General features: G+C 44.5%; 1 protein-coding gene across 2 annotated transcripts in view; it reads right to left on the bottom strand.

The window, feature by feature from the left end:
- The window catches only part of LOC135047464 (serine/threonine-protein kinase 38), a 249,986-nt gene that overhangs the window by 9,397 nt on the left and 219,358 nt on the right, over window positions 1-21,231 (bottom strand). For both annotated transcript variants that reach the window (XM_063955453.1, XM_063955454.1), the window contains 5 exons: window positions 19,801-19,903; window positions 8,895-8,956; window positions 7,103-7,220; window positions 4,506-4,629; window positions 2,692-2,787 (listed from right to left, as the gene is read on the bottom strand). In XM_063955453.1, the coding sequence (XP_063811523.1) occupies window positions 2,692-2,787; window positions 4,506-4,629; window positions 7,103-7,220; window positions 8,895-8,956; window positions 19,801-19,903 (503 nt within the window). The remainder of the gene's footprint in view (window positions 1-2,691; window positions 2,788-4,505; window positions 4,630-7,102; window positions 7,221-8,894; window positions 8,957-19,800; window positions 19,904-21,231) is intronic.

Below are 21,231 nucleotides of genomic sequence, written 5' to 3'. Positions count from 1 at the left end.
AATTAGTTTGCCTTTTGCAATGAATGGAGCTTGATAAATAATAAAGAAATATTAGACAAATGTCATGACGATCCCCCTGTTGACCATTCTCACTGTACTACACTTCTGTTTCCCTTTTAATAATACACAGTACTTCCTGTTACAGATATGGCTCCAAAGTAGTCAATGAAAGTCTGTCGTTCTAATGAACTTACTTGCAGTACTCAAAAGAAGCTCTTTCATAATAATAGCAGCAAGTTCTGTGGCACAGGGATTTCCCTCCTTATAGGGAAGAGCAATCAGATTTTTATACAGAGATAGGTGTAATATCTCCCAAGTCTTGCTGTAAGGTTTAGGTTAAGGTGGGTACACACTAGGCCAGAGGTTCTCAAACTCGGTCCTCGGGAGCCCACACGGTGCATGTTTTGCAGGTAACCCAGCAGGGGCACAGGTGTATTAATTACTCACCGACACATTTTAAAAGGTCCACAGGTGGAGCTAATTATTTCACTTGCGATTCTGTGAGGAGACCTGCAAAACATGCACTGTGTGGGCCCCCGAGGACCGAGTTTGAGAACCTCTGTACTAGGCGATGTGCTCTATGGGGATAATTCAGACCTGATCGTAGCCGCTACAATCAGCCACCCTGACATGCGGAGGGATACCCAGCATGTCTGGCCCTCCCCCCGCCGCACGGTGGCGATGCTATTGCACCCAGCGAGTAAGTCCCTACCTGCGCAGTACTGCTGCGCTGGTAGGTGACTTTCTGCTGCGTCCCGGGTTGCAGCGACTGCGTGTGATGTCATGCAGCCGCCGCGGCCCGCCCCCTACACAGTCTGGGCACGCCTGTTTCCCGGACCGCGCCACCAAAACGGCGGGCGAATGCCACCTACCCGCTCAGCGAACGCCTCTGCTTGTCACTCAGGCAGAACCAATCGCTGGGATGAGATGCCGATCGCATCTCTGGCATGCGCAGTTCAGACCTGATTGCTGCTGTGCGAAAACGCACAGCAGCAATCAGGTCTGAATTAACCCCTATGAGCGACGTAGCCTAGTGATTACCCTCCCTGGACGGTCGGCGGCAGGGTGTACACACTGAGCGATATGACGACCATATTGCTCAGTGAGGTCACGCAGTGGCCGGGCATGCAGCCAGCTCTTGGACGACAGTCCAAATTGAGCTGCCAGCATGGCTGACAGCGAGGGTCATTAACAACCCGCGGGGCCGCGCATCGCTTGTCGGCGGCATACACACTTGCCGAGGAAGTGAGCGGCGTCGCTCAGGAAGGGTGAAAACGAGTGACGTCTCATTTTCTCGGCAAGTGTGCATGCACCTATACACTGAATCTACCAGTGCTGAAAATAGTGAGGAAGTGAGAAAAGCACACTGGTTAACAATAAAACTCAAAACAAAAAAAAATCTAAAGTGCTCCACTGCAGTATGTTGTGTTGAGGAGAAGGAACGTGTGTATGCCATGTTCAGTCAGAAGTGGATGCTGAGAGTCCGGCCTATCTCTCTGCGGCTGCAACAATACCAACATAGTAAAGAGGAAAGTATAGTGTGGTGGAGTTCGACCTTCAGGGAACTGGACACTGCCAGTCTTAAGGCCCCCATACACAGGTCCGATTTGGCACTGTTTTCATCCGAATCCGACGGCTCGGATGAAAACTGGTCAAATCGGATGTGTTTGACATCCATTCCAATCCGATGCGCAGTCCTGTGTGCATCGGATCGGAGGTTGGACGGGGCGGGCATCCGGCAGCGGGGAACGGGATTGCATGTGTTATGTCACATGCAAAAGGACTGCATGCGATATATATTGCATGCAATCCTGTCGACTAGGAAGATACCGGACGGCTCAAGAGACATTGGCTGCAATTTCTCCCTTAACAAAAAATCGCAGCAGTGTATGGCCACCTTTAGAGCAGGAGAACTCCTGCACAGCCCCTTACTCTCATGTAGGGAAAGTAGCTGACTTGGAAGGAATATCTGAAAATTGGTACGATAAAAGGGAAACACTTAAATAAATAAAACTGCATTTATACAGTTAGTGTCCACATTTATAAAGCTAAAGGCAGGGCTGCAACTGGTGGTGGTGAAGAATGGTGCCTCAAATTTGAGTGGCTGACTATGCAGGTGCTGGGCGTGAGATGCACTATCGTCCACTGCTGCGGGGTTCATATGGGGCAGACAGGCAGGCTGGAGACAGGTGCAGGGTGGAATAGAAGCACACCAGCAGCGACAGCTATACGGCTAGCCCATTTTATCTATTGACGACAACCCCCAACACATGCTGGCTAGTATACCGCGTTGGAGTTATTTTAACAGGTGTATTGCTACTTGGGCTGGTACATTCATCTGTGAGCCCTGCAGACTGGCATGTGCAAACGTGCTCATATTTAAATCTTTTATACAGCCATTTAACAAGTAATGTGATGATTGGACAGATAGCATTGACGAGAACAAAAGGTGGGCTATTACGGTTTTGTTCTCAATTGTAAAGTACAACTAAATAATGCTGTTCTTCAGTTTTAACTATGGGTTAGAGTTAATTTTTCCAAACCAAATTGCAGTTATAGAATGTTACCTGTAAGAGGAGCGGATCATGACAGATTTTTGTATTTCTTTAATCAGTACTTGTAAATAAATACATACATATATCTATAAATAAAATCAAAGATTACATTGAAATAAAATTACAAGACACTTACCGAATATGTTCCCAGTCAACACCTTCAAAGAAAGAATTTGTTTTGATATCTTCTACACCTGAAGCACCAATTCTTTGCTCCCAGTCACAGCAGAAACTGAAAGATAAGTAATGAAAGATTATAGTAATTAGTGTAAATCTACAACAGTGAAAACAGTATTAAAAACGGAGGCACTGAAATGAGATAATTTCAACAAGCTAAGTCCAAGTGGAGGGCAGGGATAATAAACTGGTCTTAGAAATTAAACTGGACGACATGAATTTGTTCATACAGTACTCTGTCAATATGGGAAACTTTCAGCATCCAATGTTTCATGAATACACTGCATACCTCCCTACACCAAGTATGTCCAGATTGGAACTCCTGCTAGCACCCGAAAATGGGGCATGCCTTTGCGGAAATGCCGCAATCATGAGCCAAGCCACCCGTTACCATCATTGTGGGGAATGCCTGTGCTCTGTGAGCTGCTGGCCATGACCCCAGCCCCCTGTATCCATGTTCACAGCATCTATTTGCTGCAGAGCAGTGAGTGAGTGCGAAACTCCCAACTTCTCCCCTACCACGGGACACAAGTGGGACAGTTCCAGAAAAACGTGACTGTCCCACGAAAATCGGGACAGGTGGGAGGTATGATACTGGACTGTAGCCATTTCATCAGGTACTGAAAGTTTTTAATGGCTAAAGGATCACTGTAGTAAAAGATGAAGCATCATTGGTAGGGGATCAGGTCTCTAGGTCGACAGTAACTAGGTCGACCACTATTGGTCGACAGGGTCTCTAGGTTGACAGGGTCTATAGGTCGACATGAATTTTTCATGATTTTTTTATTTTTTAACCTTTTCATACTTAACGATCCATGAGGACTACGATTGGAACGCGCGAGGCACCTTGCCCAAAGCATGGCGAGTGAAGCGAGCCATGCGAGGGGACACTGTGCACTAATTGGGGTTCCCGGTCACTCTACAGAGAAAACTTCACTCAAAAAAAACATTTAAAAACTCATGTCGACCTTTTGATCTGTCGACCTAGACCATGTCAACCTAAATACCCTGTCGACATAGAGACCCTGTCGACCAATAGTGGTCGACCTAGACACTGTCGACCTAGTTACTATCTACCTTCCATACCACACCCCATCGATAGCAACAGAATATATGCTGCAGACCTAAAATCATGTCACCTGTAACGATCACATAAAAAAAAAATATACAAAAAAAAAACAACAACACGGGCACAACTCCCTCCATCCTGAAGGAAGCCATGCCTAGTAGGACAGCTTTCCATGTGTGTACAGTAGTTATTAAAGCTATAGATGTTCCAAAAAATAATATTCTATTGTAGGTTTAACCACATATTCTCAATTTGTATATTCAAGTATATAAACTGTGGATCCAGACTGCGAGGACTTCTTTACCGGTGGTTCTTATGGTTATAGACAAAATTAGCAGAGCAGTGTCTGGTATAAAAGTGAAAGCAATGTTGGAGGTTTATTGTAACAGATTTGTTAATGCAAAAAAAAAAAAAAAAAAAAAAAAAAAAAGCATATGAGAATACATTCTACATTAAAACATTTTCTAAAAGTACATATGATCAGAACCAATAATTAATCGCTGCTTTATAGGCTCATCACTGTAGTAACAAATGCTATATAAAAGTATATGGAGGCTCAGGCAGAATGTTTTTAGACAGTTGCCTGAAAGGTTAGTTTTATTATTAGAGCACAGCCTTGCTCTGAGTAGATACAACTGTTATATGGACAACATTATTGCACACAGATATTTTGGATAAAAATAATAATTTTTAAGATCTGTTACCGTAAGATAAGGTCCTTGGCTTTTTCTGATATTGGAACCTCTGGAGGAAATGTCAGGGTTTCTTTCCAGTTCATAACTTTCTTATAGGTCTCTTGGGGGGTCTCCGAACAAAATGGAGGATATCCTTTACAACGACATAAGTTTCAGGTAAGTAAAGTAAAAAGAGGTGGTGTTTAGCAAAGATCAGGCATGATCTAAAAAGTGCTGTAAAATTTGTGTATGTAAGAGGCATTAACTACAGATTTAAAAAAATGCTCAGCATTTGAATATCTTTTGTGATATTACAGGTTAATGACATAACAGAATAAAGGAAAGTTGTTTAATATAGAAAAAGCACTTAGCAATATCTGTATGCCACATAGAAAATTAAATAATCCCAACTAACAGAAAAGCAATGTATATATACAAATATAAATGTTGGGTTAATATCCTCTAAATTGTTTACTTAGAAATAATGGCTCTCTAATGCTGCACCATGTAGGCACCAGCCTGTACTAATACGTTTTTAGCAGCTTCCAATATTAGGCAACACACCCTAATTTAGCAATATTTTGTTAAATAATTAAATCAACAAACTATATAATATTTCACATATCACCTTTTTGGTTACTTCAGTGATTGCGCTGAGCCGAAAAAAGTGGGTCCCAGGGACCCCTCACTTTTAAAAATTGGTGTCCTAACGGAATGAAGGTTCTTATTAATTATTCAAATATAGGAACACAGACTTAATTTGGCCACTACAAAAGTGTTGCAAGGGGGAGGAGGGGGGTGGCAATGCTGTTGGGCTGTGTAGCATACAGGACACACTGCACCAGAGCTGTAACTAGACATTTTTTGGGCGTGGCTTCATGGGGAAGGGGAGTGGCCACATAATAGTGCCAATTCACATTATACCACACAGTGGTGCCGCTTACACACATTGTACCAGGTAGAACCTCCTATACACACTGCGCCAGGTAGAGCACGTTCTACATATTGTGCGAGACGGAGCACGTTCTACATCTTGTGCGAGACGGAGCACGTTCTACATCTTGTGCGAGACGGAGCACGTTCTACATCTTGTGCGAGACGGAGCACGTTCTACATCTTGTGCGAGACGGAGCACGTTCTACATCTTGTGCGAGACGGAGCACGTTCTACATCTTGTGCGAGACGGAGCACGTTCTACATCTTGTGCGAGACGGAGCACGTTCTACATCTTGTGCGAGACGGAGCACGTTCTACATCTTGTGCGAGACGGAGCACGTTCTACATATTGTGCGAGACGGAGCACGTTCTACATATTGTGCGAGACGGAGCACTTTCTACATATTGTGCGAGACGGAGCACTTTCTACATATTGTGCGAGACAGAGCACGTTCTACATATTGTGCGAGACAGAGCACGTTCTACATATTGTGCGAGACAGAGCACGTTCTACATATTGTGCGAGACAGAGCACGTTCTACATATTGTGCGAGACAGAGCACATTATACACTTTGCACCAGGCAGAGCACATTATACACTTTGCGCCAGGTAAAATACTGGTCTGGATCGGAAGGGGGCAGAGAGATGGTGGTGGGATGCGGGATCACTAAGCAGTAGAAGGAAGTACACTGGACTTAATGAGGGGGCACTGTAATGGGACTGGCTGGTTGGGGTTCTTGCTAAGGGACAGTGAGATGGGGGCAGGTTGTGGGAGGGAAGAGGGGACACTGGGCTGTATGAGGGGACACTATGAATGGGGAGGCACTGAGTAGGATGGGAAGGGGGCAGTAAGATAGGGGTGTGACACTGGGTTGGGGGGGAATCCGTGTATCTGGACTGATTGGGGGTTTTCTAGATGGGAGATCAGTGAGATGGCACAGTGGACTGGTTGGGGAGGGAAGGGGGAAACACTCTGCTGGCAGGGTCAGTAATGGTGGGGGACACTGGGCTGAAGAAGGGACAGACACTGTGAAGGGAGCATTGGCCTGCTGTTCAGTTTCTGCCTGGCCCCGCAGACTGGCTCCAGCATCGCACACTCACATCTCTTCCCCAGTGTCCCTGCACCCTACCTTCATCCTCAATTACTTCTGCACTGCCAGCTCTGTGCAGGTATCTGTCCCCCGGTGGCAGCTCTGGCTCTGACAGACCCTGGCTCTCGCTTAATGGACGCCCCCCTCCACAGAGCGCCGCGCTTCTGCTTCCCGTGATCGGTGGCATGACTATGCTGGCTCCCTCACTCCTCTCAGCGGAAGCGTGTTACTCTCTCTGGCCGGCACCGCCGTCTTCCCGCCCAGCATCAGCTGCCTGACCAGTAACGTCAGAGCAAGCGCCAGAGTCAATCCCAACGGAGCGCGTCCCAGGGGACCCTCCCATTCTTAAAAAGTGAGTACCCAGTCCTCATTTTGGGGTAAAATACGCGCTATAGCACGTTTTTGTGATCACTGTACTTGCCCGAGGAGGAGGGGAGGAACGCCATGAAACAATATGCACTATGTACCCTGCCCTTCAGTTGTGAGATAAACCAGTCTGAAGGGAGTTTATTAAAATATTTGAGTTCTTAACAGGTGTTGCTTTGTACGTGTAGTTGCACACAAAGACAATAAGGAAAAACAGAACAGGACAGTCTTACCAATTAACATCTCGTACATTATGACTCCAAGTGACCACCAATCACAAAGTTTATTATAGCCCGTTTGTAAGAACACTTCGGGTGCTATATAGTCTGGGGTCCCAACAGTAGAAAATGCCTAAGATTTAATAAATATATAAAAAAAAAAGAAGTAAAATACTTGTAGAGATGTTAAGACTACCAACAATGTTGAGGTGATGACACAAAACCGATTGCAGAGTGTTTTTTTTTTTTTTTTTAGAGGATGCACTTTTTGCTTTATAATCACATGCAGATGAAGACCAGATTACATTGCTAAAAACAGAAGTTTCTTTAAATCATATTTACCCCTCCAGGTGATCCTAGAAGCGACAGGCAGTTTGGTGATGCAGGGGGCACGGTATTGCAAAAACTCATACCTGCTCCCTGCTGTGCGATTCAACGTGCACTGTTTTGTTAATATGTTTCCATGGTGGGGTTTGGGGCTTGTCTACTCATTCAGAACTCTAGCAGAACTCCCAGAAATTCAGGAGCCTCACAGATATTTCAAGAGAGTTGGTAAATATGCTATATATGCAATAGAATTCCTAAAAGTAATTAAAGTTCATGTACCCTTTTTTTTTTGACTATACTGTCTGGTTACCATTTAAATATTTACTTATATCCCTTTGACACCGCCAAAATAACCTGTGTTAATGCTGAGTCGACCTGGGTCCTAGCTCTCTGTGAAGGGGTCCCTGAAAAATAAACTGGGTCCAGTGACCCAGAATCCAAGCCAGTCAGCAGGCAGGGTTGGTCCTAGTAAGTAACCCGGGAAATGGGGCAGTGTAAATGGGTGACCCTTGTCATCCGACTCAGGTTCTGTTTACAGCATGGCAAGAAACGGATCACCTATGACAGTGCTTCTCAAACTGTGTGCCGAGGCACCTTGGGGTGCCTCAGGACACTTGTAGGGGTGCGCTGGGTTGGTGGTCCAGAAATCAATTATAATGTTATGGTCAATGTAATAGGCAAAATCAGTGCTGGTGGTTTCCAATTATAAAATATTTGGACAAACAAAAGTGAATTGTGTCCATCACCACTCAATTGAACATAAGGATGACATATAAACACAATTTACTTATTTTAATATTCTTCCTAAATTTCTCAATAAGAAACTTTTGGCCTAGGGGGTGCCGAAAAAATAACTCTGATACTCTAGGGTGCCGTGATTCAAAAAAGTTTGGGGACCACTGACCTATGACATTACTCTCCAAGCGCCGGCAGAACAGTTAACACTGCAGTGTAAACAGGGTCTGTCCCAGGATGAAAGTGGATTTTGGTGGGAAAGGGGTAATTTTAACTCCTATTTGTATTCAATAGTTCACATATATGATTTATTATGAGTCTGCTCAAAAGAACCAGACCTAAAGAAAAGGTTCACAAACAAAGTAGATTGAATTTAAAAGGCTATGACTGAAACCCAAAACACAAGCACAGAATAATCGAGACAATATTGTATTCACAATATAGAAGCATAGCAATATTCTTCAGTAATTGAAAGTAATTCAGGTGAGATACAGTGTGACAGGTCAAGTGTAAGTAGCTCACGGGCATCATTAGATCCATTGTAATTTGCATCTATATGAAGAATACATGTCAGCTGCACGCAATCAGGATCTCATGTACACTGACTCCCAATTTAGTTTACACTGAAAATAGTAACGCAGGAAAGAGTCAGAGGCATTTATTGCCTCCCAGAATCTTCCCACTCAGAGACTGATTCAGGATAAATAAAAATATACATAATAAACTCATGCAATCTCCAATGTACCAATTGTCGTCTATTTCGTTTCCATGTCTCTGCTTTCCTCTTGGAATTCATGTTTTGAAAATCTGTAGAAGAATAAATACAATTTATAAACAAAGGGGATAATCTGAATGAAACTACTGGCAGATATCACACAGTCAGTCTACCTATGGACCTGCTCCTCAGTAAATACAGGTTGAGTATCCCTTATCCAAAATGCTTGGGACCAGAGGAATTTTGGATATCGGATTTTTCCGTATTTTGGAATAATTGCATACCATAATGAGATATCATGGTGATGGAACCCAAGTCTAAGCACAGAATGCATTTATGTTACATATACCCCTTATACACACAGCCTGAAGGTAATTTTAGCCAATATTTTTTATAACTTTGTGCATTAAACAAAGTGTGTGTACATTCACACAATTCATTTATGTTTCATATACACCTTATGCACACAGCCTGAAGGTCATTTAATACAATATTTTGAATAACTTGGTGTATAAAACAAAGTTTGTGTACATTCAGACATCAAAAAACAAATGTTTCACTATCTCACTCTCAGTCAAAAAAGTCTGTATTTCGGAATATTCCGTATTTCGGAATATTTGGATATGGGATACTCAACCTGTATATAATTAGGCAGCGCATGCAGTTATAAAAAAGAAGAAACAAAAAGGAGGATTTTGTTCTTACATTAAATGTATTTGCGGTCTCTAAAACCATGGGATTGTAAAAGCTTAGGGGCATTTAGCACTTTTAAGAAGTCAGGGGGAGATATACAGTATTATAGTGGCATGCATAGCGCCGCTATTGCTCTTCCTGCTTCGCTTCTTTACTGAGGCGAAGAAGTAAGCAGCAGCGACGAGATGCATTAACATCTCAGCTGCAGGAGGTGGGGAGGGCCCTCTCAGCTGCAGGAGGTGGGGAATGGGACAATACACAGCTGTAGTTGTCTAACAGTCAGTGCCACTGACCATTAATACATTGCCTAGCACATTGACGGGCTTTATTAAAGACAGCAGTGCTGATAAAGACAGGCTACCCTGTCATTTATTACACATCGCCACAGTAATACACGGGGGAGAAGTGGTATCAGAGAACATAACGTGCGCAGATTCCACTTTACCCCATCATGCCTGGCTATACATCTACCCTTCTGACACAGTATATGAACTCCCTCACCTCTATATTCCTAATGTAGCCCTACAGAACAATATACAGAAAGAAGAGAGGAAACATTGTCCTTTAATAAGACTTGCATCACTTAAAAGGTCAGAAGCAGGCATGTAAAGGATGGGTGACACGTGTCCTGCTATTGGGAGTCATGAAAAGTGTATAACAGTTACAGATGTAGCCACGCTCATCGTTGATGCTGCTGTGCCATACGGGCGGTCTAGTCGCGCCATACAAATAGTGCAGATAGGCGAAGTAAGGCATGATAAGGCACAAGAGGATCCACAGCATGCAATACAGTTTTACCACTGGGTGGCGTTTATTCCACTAATAATGCAGTGGTTCCAAAACTTTTTTCAATCACGATACCCCTAGGCCAAATGTTTCTTATTGAGAAATTTAGAAAGAAATATTAAATTAAGCAAATTGTGTTTATGTCATCTATTTTAGCTTCAGGTGTGTGTGTGGGGACAAAATTTGCTTCTGTTTGTCAACCTATTTTATGATAGTCAGCCACCGGCACTTATTTTGCCCATTACATTTACCACAATTAATTTGAATTTGTCCTGGACCACCAACCCAGGGCACCCCTATAAGTTCCCTGAGGCATCCCAGGGTGCCACAGCACACAGTTTGAGAACCACTGCACTACTGAAAAACTACAGTACAGTGCTAAATAGCAGCGAATGGATATGGCACTACAGAATACTAAACAATGTAAGCAAAACCTGACAAGCGGGCCAGTGCATATAAAATATAGTAGTTTTATTTTAATACATTAATACTGCAGGGCTGAGTACAAAATCACAGGAATGGTAGGCACCCAGTGACAATATGCCTTAAAACTAAAAGTTCCCCTGGTGCGCTGTATAAAATGACCCCTACATTAAGTAGAAATTTGAACACAGAAAAAGATTTGCTCAGTCTTTTATTTTTATTTTTATAGTGTTGTGTGTCCCAACTCTATCGCTGATCAGGCCCGCCATCAGGGAAGTGCTGCGGGCACAGCTGTCCCGGGCACGGCCTCTTACGCCTCAGTGGAGACCGTTATTAAAGATACTAGAGGAGGCTCTAGAATCTTTAATAACTGTCTCCTTCGAGGCGGCGGCCATTTTGGAAGGGACATTTTCTTTAGTTTTACTTGAAACAGGGTGTCTGCCGAACAGTCTGCAGCGGCTCTAGCGGCTGCAGGGTGGGGAGGACAAGCAGAACCCCTGACAACAAGCAGTACGCCAATGAACAGGTATTGGGGCATTACAGTGTGGGGCATAATTTGGTGCTAGGGACAAAACTATGGGAACACAATTTTTTTTTATATTTTTTAAATATATTATATATTATATATATATATATATATATATATATATATATATATATATATAAAAATATATATATATCCACGTTAATCCTGCACTCTCATCTCATCGAATCCAGCGTTGCGGGTGCTCCCAATAGACCTAGTAGGTCCACTCGAACAGCAATGTTTCCACAAGGTGGAAGGTGCACTCTCGCTAAAATGAATATAGTCCGTTCATAAAAAGACTTTTATTGAAGGGGTCAAAAAGCCTTGTATGTCGACGTTTCGGTCCGTTTAACGAACCTTTCTCAAGACCAATAACACATTTGGTTTAACATCGTTCATCAGATATTTAGTGGTGTATCTAAAAATGAAAAACAAAAAAACAAAGACAAATTCACATACAAAGGGAACTGGGCCTCCCAGGCTAAGTAACATCCGGTTAACTACTATAATGAACTCAACCATATCAGCTCACCCCATCACCCGACTAGAATATGTGTGGCAAAAACTACTATAGTAGGTGAATATACCACCTCCACCTTTAGAGTAAACACCAATACACCATATAGTGTAAAAGGCTCACCTAGGATCAGTTCATCATCATGTAAATATAACACAAGAAGATAGCAAATCTGGACACCACCATGAGAATCATGGATACAGACAATGCTTGATATGTATCTATAAATCAAGTACAAAAGTAAGTTATAATGGTAATCTATATAGATCACTCTCCAATATTCATAGAGAATCACTCAAGACATACCTGATCACACAGACGCTGCTACCATGATGCAGCTACAGGGCCACGACAAAACGGGGCGTGCTGTATAAATAACAACAAATATGCATCTAGAAACAACCCAAATCAATGCTCAATTACATATGAGGGGTACAAAGAGTTTAGCACTTACAGTGGTGTGAGGAGGAGCAAATTGTCCCTGTGCTGCATGCCAATTGACAGCACTGGGACTGCTATTTAAGTATCCCGGGCCGGAAGTGCCGTGTGCAACAGCACGCCCCGTTTTGTCGTGGCCCTGTAGCTGCATCATGGTAGCAGCGTCTGTGTGATCAGGTATGTCTTGAGTGATTCTCTATGAATATTGGAGAGTGATCTATATAGATTACCATTATAACTTACTTTTGTACTTGATTTATAGATACATATCAAGCATTGTCTGTATCCATGATTCTCATGGTGGTGTCCAGATTTGCTATCTTCTTGTGTTATATTTACATGATGATGAACTGATCCTAGGTGAGCCTTTTACACTATATGGTGTATTGGTGTTTACTCTAAAGGTGGAGGTGGTATATTCACCTACTATAGTAGTTTTTGCCACACATATTCTAGTCGGGTGATGGGGTGAGCTGATATGGTTGAGTTCATTATAGGAGTTAACCGAATGTTACTTAGCCTGGGAGGCCCAGTTCCCTTTATATGTGAATTTGTCTTTGTTTTTTTGTTTTTCATTTTTAGATACACCACTAAATATCTGATGAACGATGTTAAACCAAACGTGTCATTGGTCTTGAGAAAGGTTCGTTAAACGGACCGAAACGTCGACATACAAGGCTTTTTGACCCCTTCAATAAAAGTCTTTTTATGAACGGACTATATTAATTTTAGCGAGAGTGCACCTTCCACCTTGTGGAAACATTGCTATATATATATATATATATATATATATATATATATATATATATATATATATATATATATATATATATATATATATATAATAAGAATTTACTTACCGATAATTCTATTTCTCGTAGTCCGTAGTGGATGCTGGGGACTCCGTCAGGACCATGGGGAATAGCGGCTCCGCAGGAGACAGGGCACAAAAATAAAGCTTTAGGATTAGGTGGTGTGTACTGGCTCCTCCCCCTATGATCCTCCTCCAAGCCTCAGTTAGGATACTGTGCCCGGACGAGCGTACACAATAAGGAAGGATATTGAATCCCGGGTAAGACTCATACCAGCCACACCAATCACACCGTATAACTTGTGATCTGAACCCAGTTAACAGTATGACAAACGTAGGAGCCTCTGAACAGACGGCTCACAACAATAACAACCCGAATTTGTTTGTAACAATAACTATGTACAAGTATTGCAGACAATCCGCACTTGGGATGGGCGCCCAGCATCCACTACGGACTACGAGAAATAGAATTATCGGTAAGTAAATTCTTATTTTCTCTAACGTCCTAAGTGGATGCTGGGGACTCCGTCAGGACCATGGGGATTATACCAAAGCTCCCAAACGGGCGGGAGAGTGCGGATGACTCTGCAGCACCGAATGAGAGAACTCAAGGTCCTCCTCAGCCAGGGTATCAAATTTGTAGAATTTTGCAAATGTGTTTGCCCCTGACCAAGTAGCAGCTCGGCAGAGTTGTAATGCCGAGACCCCCCGGGCAGCCGCCCAGGATGAGCCCACTTTCCTTGTGGAATGGGCCTTGACAGATTTAGGTTGTGGCAAGCCTGCCACAGAATGTGCAAGTTGAATTGTGCTACAAATCCAACGAGCAATCGTCTGCTTAGAAGCAGGAGCACCCATCTTGTTGGGTGCATACAATATAAACAGTGAGTCAGACTTTCTGACTCCCGCCGTTCTTGAAATATATATTTTCAATGCCCGGACCACGTCCAACAACTTGGAATCCTCCAAATCGTTAGTAGCCGCAGGCACCACAATAGGCTGGTTCAGGTGAAACGCTGACACCACCTTAGGCAGAAAATGAGGACGTGTCCGCAGTTCTGCCCTGTCCGTATGGAAAATCAGATATGGGCTCTTATATGATAAAGCCGCCAATTCTGATACTCTCCTGGCTGAAGCCAGGGCCAGTAGCATGGTTACTTTCCATGTAAGATACTTCAACTCCACCGATTTGAGCGGCTCAAACCAATGGGATTTGAGAAAATCCAAGACTACATTAAGATCCCACGGTGCCACTGGGGGCACAACCGGGGGCTGTATATGTAGTACTCCTTTTACAAAAGTCTGGACTTCAGGAACTGAAGCCAATTCTTTCTGGAAGAAAATCGACAGGGCCGAAATTTGAACCTTAATGGACCCCAATTTGAGGCCCATAGACAATCCTGTTTGCAGGAAATGTAGGAATCGACCCAGTTGAAATTCCTCCGTGGGGGCCTTCCTGGCCTCACACCACGCAACATATTTTCTCCAAATGCGGTGATAATGTTGTGCAGTCACCTCCTTCCTGGCTTTTACCAGTGTAGGAATGACCTCTTCCGGAATGCCTTTTTCCCTTAGAATTCGGCGTTCAACCGCCATGCCGTCAAACGCAGCCGCGGTAAGTCTTGGAATAGACACGGTCCCTGCTGAAGCAGGTCCGGTCTTAGAGGTAGAGGCCACGGATCCTCCGTGAGCATCTCTTGAAGTTCCGGGTACCAAGTTCTTCTTGGCCAATCCGGAGCCACTAGTATCGTTCTTACTCCCTTTTGCCGTATAATTCTCAGTACCTTTGGTATGAGAGGCAGAGGAGGGAACACATACACTGACTGGAACACCCACGGTGTTACCAGAGCGTCCACAGCTATTGCCTGAGGGTCTCTTGACCTGGCGCAATACCTGTCCAGTTTTTTGTTGAGGCGGGACGCCATCATATCCACCATTGGTTTTTCCCAACGGTTCACAATCATGTGGAAGACTTCTGGATGAAGTCCCCACTCTCCCGGGTGTAGATCGTGTCTGCTGAGGAAGTCTGCTTCCCAGTTGTCCACTCCCGGAATGAATACTGCTGACAGTGCTATCACATGATCTTCCGCCCAGCGAAGAATCCTTGCAGCTTCTGCCATTGCTGTCCTGCTTCTTGTACCGCCCTGTCTGTTTACGTGGGCGACTGCCGTGATGTTGTCCGACTGGATCAACACCGGCTGACCCTGAAGCAGGGGTTTTGCCAGACTTAGAGCATTGTAAATCGCTCTTAGCTCCAGTATATTTATGTGAAGAGACATCTCCAGGCTTGACCATACTCCCTGGAAGTTTCTTCCCTGTGTGACCGCTCCCCAGCCTCTCAGACTGGCATCCGTGGTCACCAGGACCCAAGTCCTGTATGCCGAATCTGCGGCCCTCTAACAGATGAGCACTCTGCAACCACCACAGAAGAGACACCCTTGTCCGTGGCGATAAGGTTATCCGCTGATGCATCTGCAGATGCGATCCGGACCATTTGTCCAGCAGATCCCACTGAAAAGTTTGTGCGTGGAATCTGCCGAATGGAATCGCTTCGTAAGAAGCCACCATCTTTCCCAGGACTCTTGTGCATTGATGCACAGACACTTTCCCTGGTTTTAGGAGGTTCCTGACAAGTTCGGATAACTCCCTGGCTTTCTCCTCCGGAAGAAACACCTTTTTCTGAACCGTGTCCAGAATCATTCCCAGGAACAGCAGACGTGTCGTCGGGGTCAACTGAGATTTTGGAAAATTCAGAATCCACCCGTGTTGTTGCAGCACTAGTTGGGTTAGTGCTACTCCGTCCTCCAGCTGTTCTCTGGACCTTGCCCTTATCAGGAGATCGTCCAAGTAAGGGATAATTAATACGCCTCTTCTTCGCAGAAGAATCATCATTTCGGCCATTACCTTGGTAAAGACCCGAGGTGCCGTGGACAATCCAAACGACAGCGTCTGAAACTGATAATGACAGTTTTGCACCACGAACCTGAGGTACCCTTGATGTGAAGGGCAAATTGGGACATGTAGGTAAGCATCCTTTATGTCCAGGGACACCATAAAGTCCCCTTCTTCCAGATTCGCTATCACTGCTCTGAGTGACTCCATCTTGAACTTGAATTTTTGTATGTACAGGTTCAAAGATTTCAGATTTAGAATAGGTCTTACCGAGCCGTCCGGCTTCGGTACCACAAATAGCGTGGAGTAATACCCCTTTCCCTGTTGTAGGAGGGGTACCTTGACTATCACCTGCTGAGAAAACAGCTTGTGAATGGCTTCCAATACCGTCGCCCTGTCTGAGGGAGACGTTGGCAAAGCAGACTTTAGGAACCGGCGAGGGGGAGACTTCTCGAATTCCAACCTGTAACCCTGAGATACTACCTGCAGAATCCAGGGGTCCACCTGTGAGCAAGCCCACTGTGCGCTGAAATTCTTGAGTCGACCCCCCACCGCTCCTGAGTCCGCTTGTAATGCCCCAGCGTCATGCTGAGGGCTTTGCAGAACCCTGGGAGGGCTTCTGTTCCTGGGCAGGGGCTGCTTGCTGCCCTCTCTTACCCCTTCCTCTGCCCCGAGGCAGATATGACTGTCCTTTTGTCCGCTTGTTCTTATAGGACCGAAAGGACTGCGGCTGAAAAGACGGTGTCTTTTTCTGTTGGGAGGGGGTCTGAGGTAAAAAGGTGGATTTTCCAGCCGTTGCCGTGGCCACCAGATCCGATAGACCGACGCCAAATAATTCCTCCCCTTTATACGGCAATACTTCCATATGTCGTTTGGAATCCGCATCACCTGACCACTGTCGCGTCCATAAACTCCTTCTGGCAGATATGGACATCGCATTTACTCTCGATGCCAGAGTGCAAATATCTCTCTGAGCATCTCGCATATAAAGGAAAGCATCCTTTAATTGCTCTATAGTCAATAAAATACTGTCCCTATCCAGGGTATCAATATTTTCAGTCAGGGAATCCAACCAGACGACCCCAGCACTGCACATCCAGGCTGAGGCGATGGCTGGTCGCAGTATAACACCAGTATGTGTGTATATACTTTTTAGGGTAGTTTCCATTCTCCTATCAGCTGGATCCCTGAGGGCGGCCGTATCAGGAGACGGTAACGCCACTTGTTTTGATAAGCGTGTGAGCGCCTTATCCACCCTAGGGGGTGTTTCCCAGCGCGCCCTAACCTCTGGCGGGAAAGGGTATAATGCTAATAACTTTTTTGAAATTAGCATTTTTCTATCTGGGTTAACCCACGCTTCATCACATACATCATTTAATTCCTCTGATTCAGGAAAAACTACAGGTAGTTTTTTCACCCCCCACATAATACCCCTTTTTGTGGTACTTGCAGTATCAGAGATATGCAAAGCCTCCTTCATTGCCGTGATCATATAACGTGTGGCCCTACTTGAAAATACGTTTGTTTCATCACCGTCGACACTAGATTCAGTGTCTGTGTCTGTGTCGACCGACTGAGGTACAGGGCGCTTTACAGCCCCTGACGGTGTCTGAGACGCCTGGGCAGGTACTAACTGGTTTGCCGGCCGTCTCATGTCGTCAACTGATTTTTGTAATGTGCTGACATTATCACGTAATTCCATAAACAAAGCCATCCATTCCGGTGTCGACTCCCTGGGGGGTGACATCACCATTATCGGCAATTGCTCTGCCTCCACACCAACATCGTCCTCATACATGTCGACACACACGTACCGACACACAGCAGACACACAGGGAATGCTCTTATCGAAGACAGGACCCCACTAGCCCTTTGGGGAGACAGAGGGAGAGTTTGCCAGCACACACCCAAGCGCTATAATATATATGGGAACAACCTTATATAAGTGTTGTTCTTTATAGCAGCTTAAATATATCAAAATATCGCCAAAAAAATGCCCCCCCTCTCTGTTTTACCCTGTTTCTGTAGTGCAGTGCAGGGGAGAGTCCTGGGAGCCTTCCTCACAGCGGAGCTGAGCAGGAAAATGGCGCTGTGTGCTGAGGAGAATAAGCTCCGCCCCCTATTTCGGCGGGCTTTTCTCCCGTAGTTTTAGATAACTGGCATGGGTTAAATACATACATATAGCCTCAATGGCTATATGTGATGTATTCTTTTGCCATAAAGGTATTAAATATTGCTGCCCAGGGCGCCCCCAGCAGCGCCCTGCACCCTCCGTGACCGCTTGGTGTGAAGTGTGTGACAACAATGGCGCACAGCTGCAGTGCTGTGCGCTACCTTCATGAAGACTAAAGAGCCTTCTGCCGCCTGTTTCCGGACCTTCAATCTTCAGCATCTGTAAGGGGGGTCGGCGGCGCGGCTCCGGGGCGAACCCCAGGGTGAGACCTGTGTTCCGACTCCCTCTGGAGCTAATGGTGTCCAGTAGCCTAAGAATCCAATCCATCCTGCACGCAGGTGAGTTGAAATTCTCTCCCCTAAGTCCCTCGATGCAGTGAGCCTGTTGCCAGCAGGACTCACTGAAAATAAAAAACCTAAAAACTTTTTCTAAGCAGCTCTTTAGGAGAGCCACCTAGATTGCACCCTGCTCGGACGGGCACAAAAACCTAACTGAGGCTTGGAGGAGGGTCATAGGGGGAGGAGCCAGTACACACCACCTAATCCTAAAGCTTTATTTTTGTGCCCTGTCTCCTGCGGAGCCGCTATTCCCCATGGTCCTGACGGAGTCCCCAGCATCCACTTAGGACGTTAGAGAAATATATATATGTATATATGTATATATATAAAAATATTTAATTTTTTCGGGGGGGAGGGGGGAGGAAGAGACCCTGCCTATTTTGCCAGTCCCAGGCCCCATAATTTCTGATGGCAGCCCTGTCGCTGATTGTAATGATTTTTTTTCTTTTAGAGAGCAGTGTAGAACTCTGAACTGTGCTTTTCTTTGTGTGCGTTGGAGACGCTGAGACAATTTTTTCTTTGTTCACATTTCTAATTAATGTAGAGATCATCTAAAAAAGTAGTTCTTAAACTACAAACATCGTTTGAGTTGACAATGGAAACTTCACGCATGCACAACAGTGGTTTTCAAAAGTGACACCTGGTGGACGAACACCAGTATTGCACCCAACGGAGACTTAATTCATTACACTGTGATTGAATACACCATGCTACAACAAGGCGCAGGCAAATATAATGAGAGTAGTTTTTTGCGCTACAAGCCACATGGAGGATAGATGAGCATGGTTACATCAATACAAAAATCCAGTCCTCTCAAACACTCTAAAGCTGCCACTAAGAAATGTATGTTCTAAGATCGCTGTATACAAAACCTTTCATCCATAAATACGCAAAGCTGCTCAGCCAAGAGCACTGCGAAGTCAAGGATGTACTCAATAATAGTGTGCTTGGCCGAACAGTTTTGGGCAATCTAGAATACCAACTGCTATCTCAGTCTTACAAAACGCCGGCATCCTGACAGGGTGATGGTAATAGTGTTCCCTCCTGTCCCCTATCCCCTCTCTTCCAGCAGCCTAATCCTAACCTTCCCCTTAGTGCCTGACTCTAAACTCCCCCAGTGGTGCCTAAACCTAGCATCCCCTTCCCAAAGCCTAAGCTTAACCCCCCCCCCCCCCACCCAATCCCCAGGAGGTGCCTAAATCGAACCCCCCCCCCCCCCCCCCCCGTTCCTTAATACTTACGGTCAGGATACTGACAGCTGGCATCTAAACCGCATACTCTGGGGAGAGCACTATTAAATTTCACTGTTGCCATAATATTCCATAACAAGTCCATTACTTACTGAAATCACTTGGTAGACTGTGGTTCAAGTTCCTGTAAAAATCTGTCCTATGGGCTTTCTTTAGTCCTGTACACAGTCCAAAATCTGACAGTTTTACATGTCCCTAAATAATGAATTGACAATATATTAGGTAAAATACTTTTTTCTTCTGTCAAGTAAACATTTCTAAAACCGTTCTCAAAGAAAGTATTCTAGTGTATATCAGTAGTTGTGAGTCTGAAGGTAAATTCTTGACAGAGAGAAGATATTTATTGCATTATCATAGTCCGTTTATGAGGATAGCTCTGCCATCTGCACCGTATCTAAGGGCATACTTCCTTTTACTTGGTAATGTGTCATCATTAAGATCTCCCATATATTATCAATACTTAATGTAAAATTACTCATTATTTCAGCATCTTCGAGACCTTGAGGGTGTGCCCATTTCCATAGCTAGTTTACTAATTTTGAGTCCAACCGGTTTAGGTAATTACAAAGGATCTGACCAAATAAAAAAATATATACAAGCCAAAATACAAGCCACTATGGGTGAACCTTGCAATCATCCTGTAGATATTCACTGAATAAAATGGACATTATACAATAATTCACCTAAATTGTATATCCATAGGTATCCGGCCTCTAAGTGGACCACACTTAGGTCAACAATGCCTAGGTCGACCACTGTTGGTAGACAATCACTAGGTCGACAGGGTTTCTAGGTCGACATGAGTTTTTCACAATTATTTTATTTTTTTAACTTTCATACTTAATGATTCACATGGACTACGATTGGGAATAGTAAACCAAACCAAACCTTGCCTGAAGCACGGCGAGCAAAGGAAGCCATGCGAGGGGACACGGTGCACTAATTGGGGTTTCCCGGTCACTGTACGGAGAAAACGACACTAAAAAAAAACAAAAACAAAAAACTCATGGCGACCTTTTGACCCTGTCTACCTAACTACTGTCGACCAAGAGTGGTCAACCTAGACAGTCGATTTAAGTGTGGTCGACCCTCCATACCACACCCATTTCCATGAAATGCTCCATGGCAGCTATATAAAATTTAGAAACAGTAAAGAAAATACAAAGCAATAAAAAAAAAAATAGTAATAATCTTCTAATAAGGTATTTGGGGCGCTCCTTCAACAGTGTCCGAGAATCTTGACAAGCTGCCCTAAAAAAGAGAGATGTGCGGGTTCGGTTTTACTTGGATTTACTCGGGGCTCGAAACGGCATCTTACTGGATCACGGATGTCACGCGTTTTGGATAGCCAATAAACAAAACCCAAAATACCCAAGTAAATCAGATTAAAACCGAACCCGCACATCTCTACTAAAAAAACAGGCAGTCAGGCTACCATTTAGTAATGCCAAGCAGGGCCGGCCACAGGGTGGGGGGGTTCAAAGGGGGACACCTGTACCGGGCCCCAAGGGATGTGAGCAGTA

This window comes from Pseudophryne corroboree, chromosome 2 (assembly GCF_028390025.1).
Source record: "Pseudophryne corroboree isolate aPseCor3 chromosome 2, aPseCor3.hap2, whole genome shotgun sequence".
Lineage (NCBI taxonomy): Eukaryota > Metazoa > Chordata > Amphibia > Anura > Myobatrachidae > Pseudophryne > Pseudophryne corroboree.
This window is presented reverse-complemented; position numbering and strand designations above follow the sequence as displayed.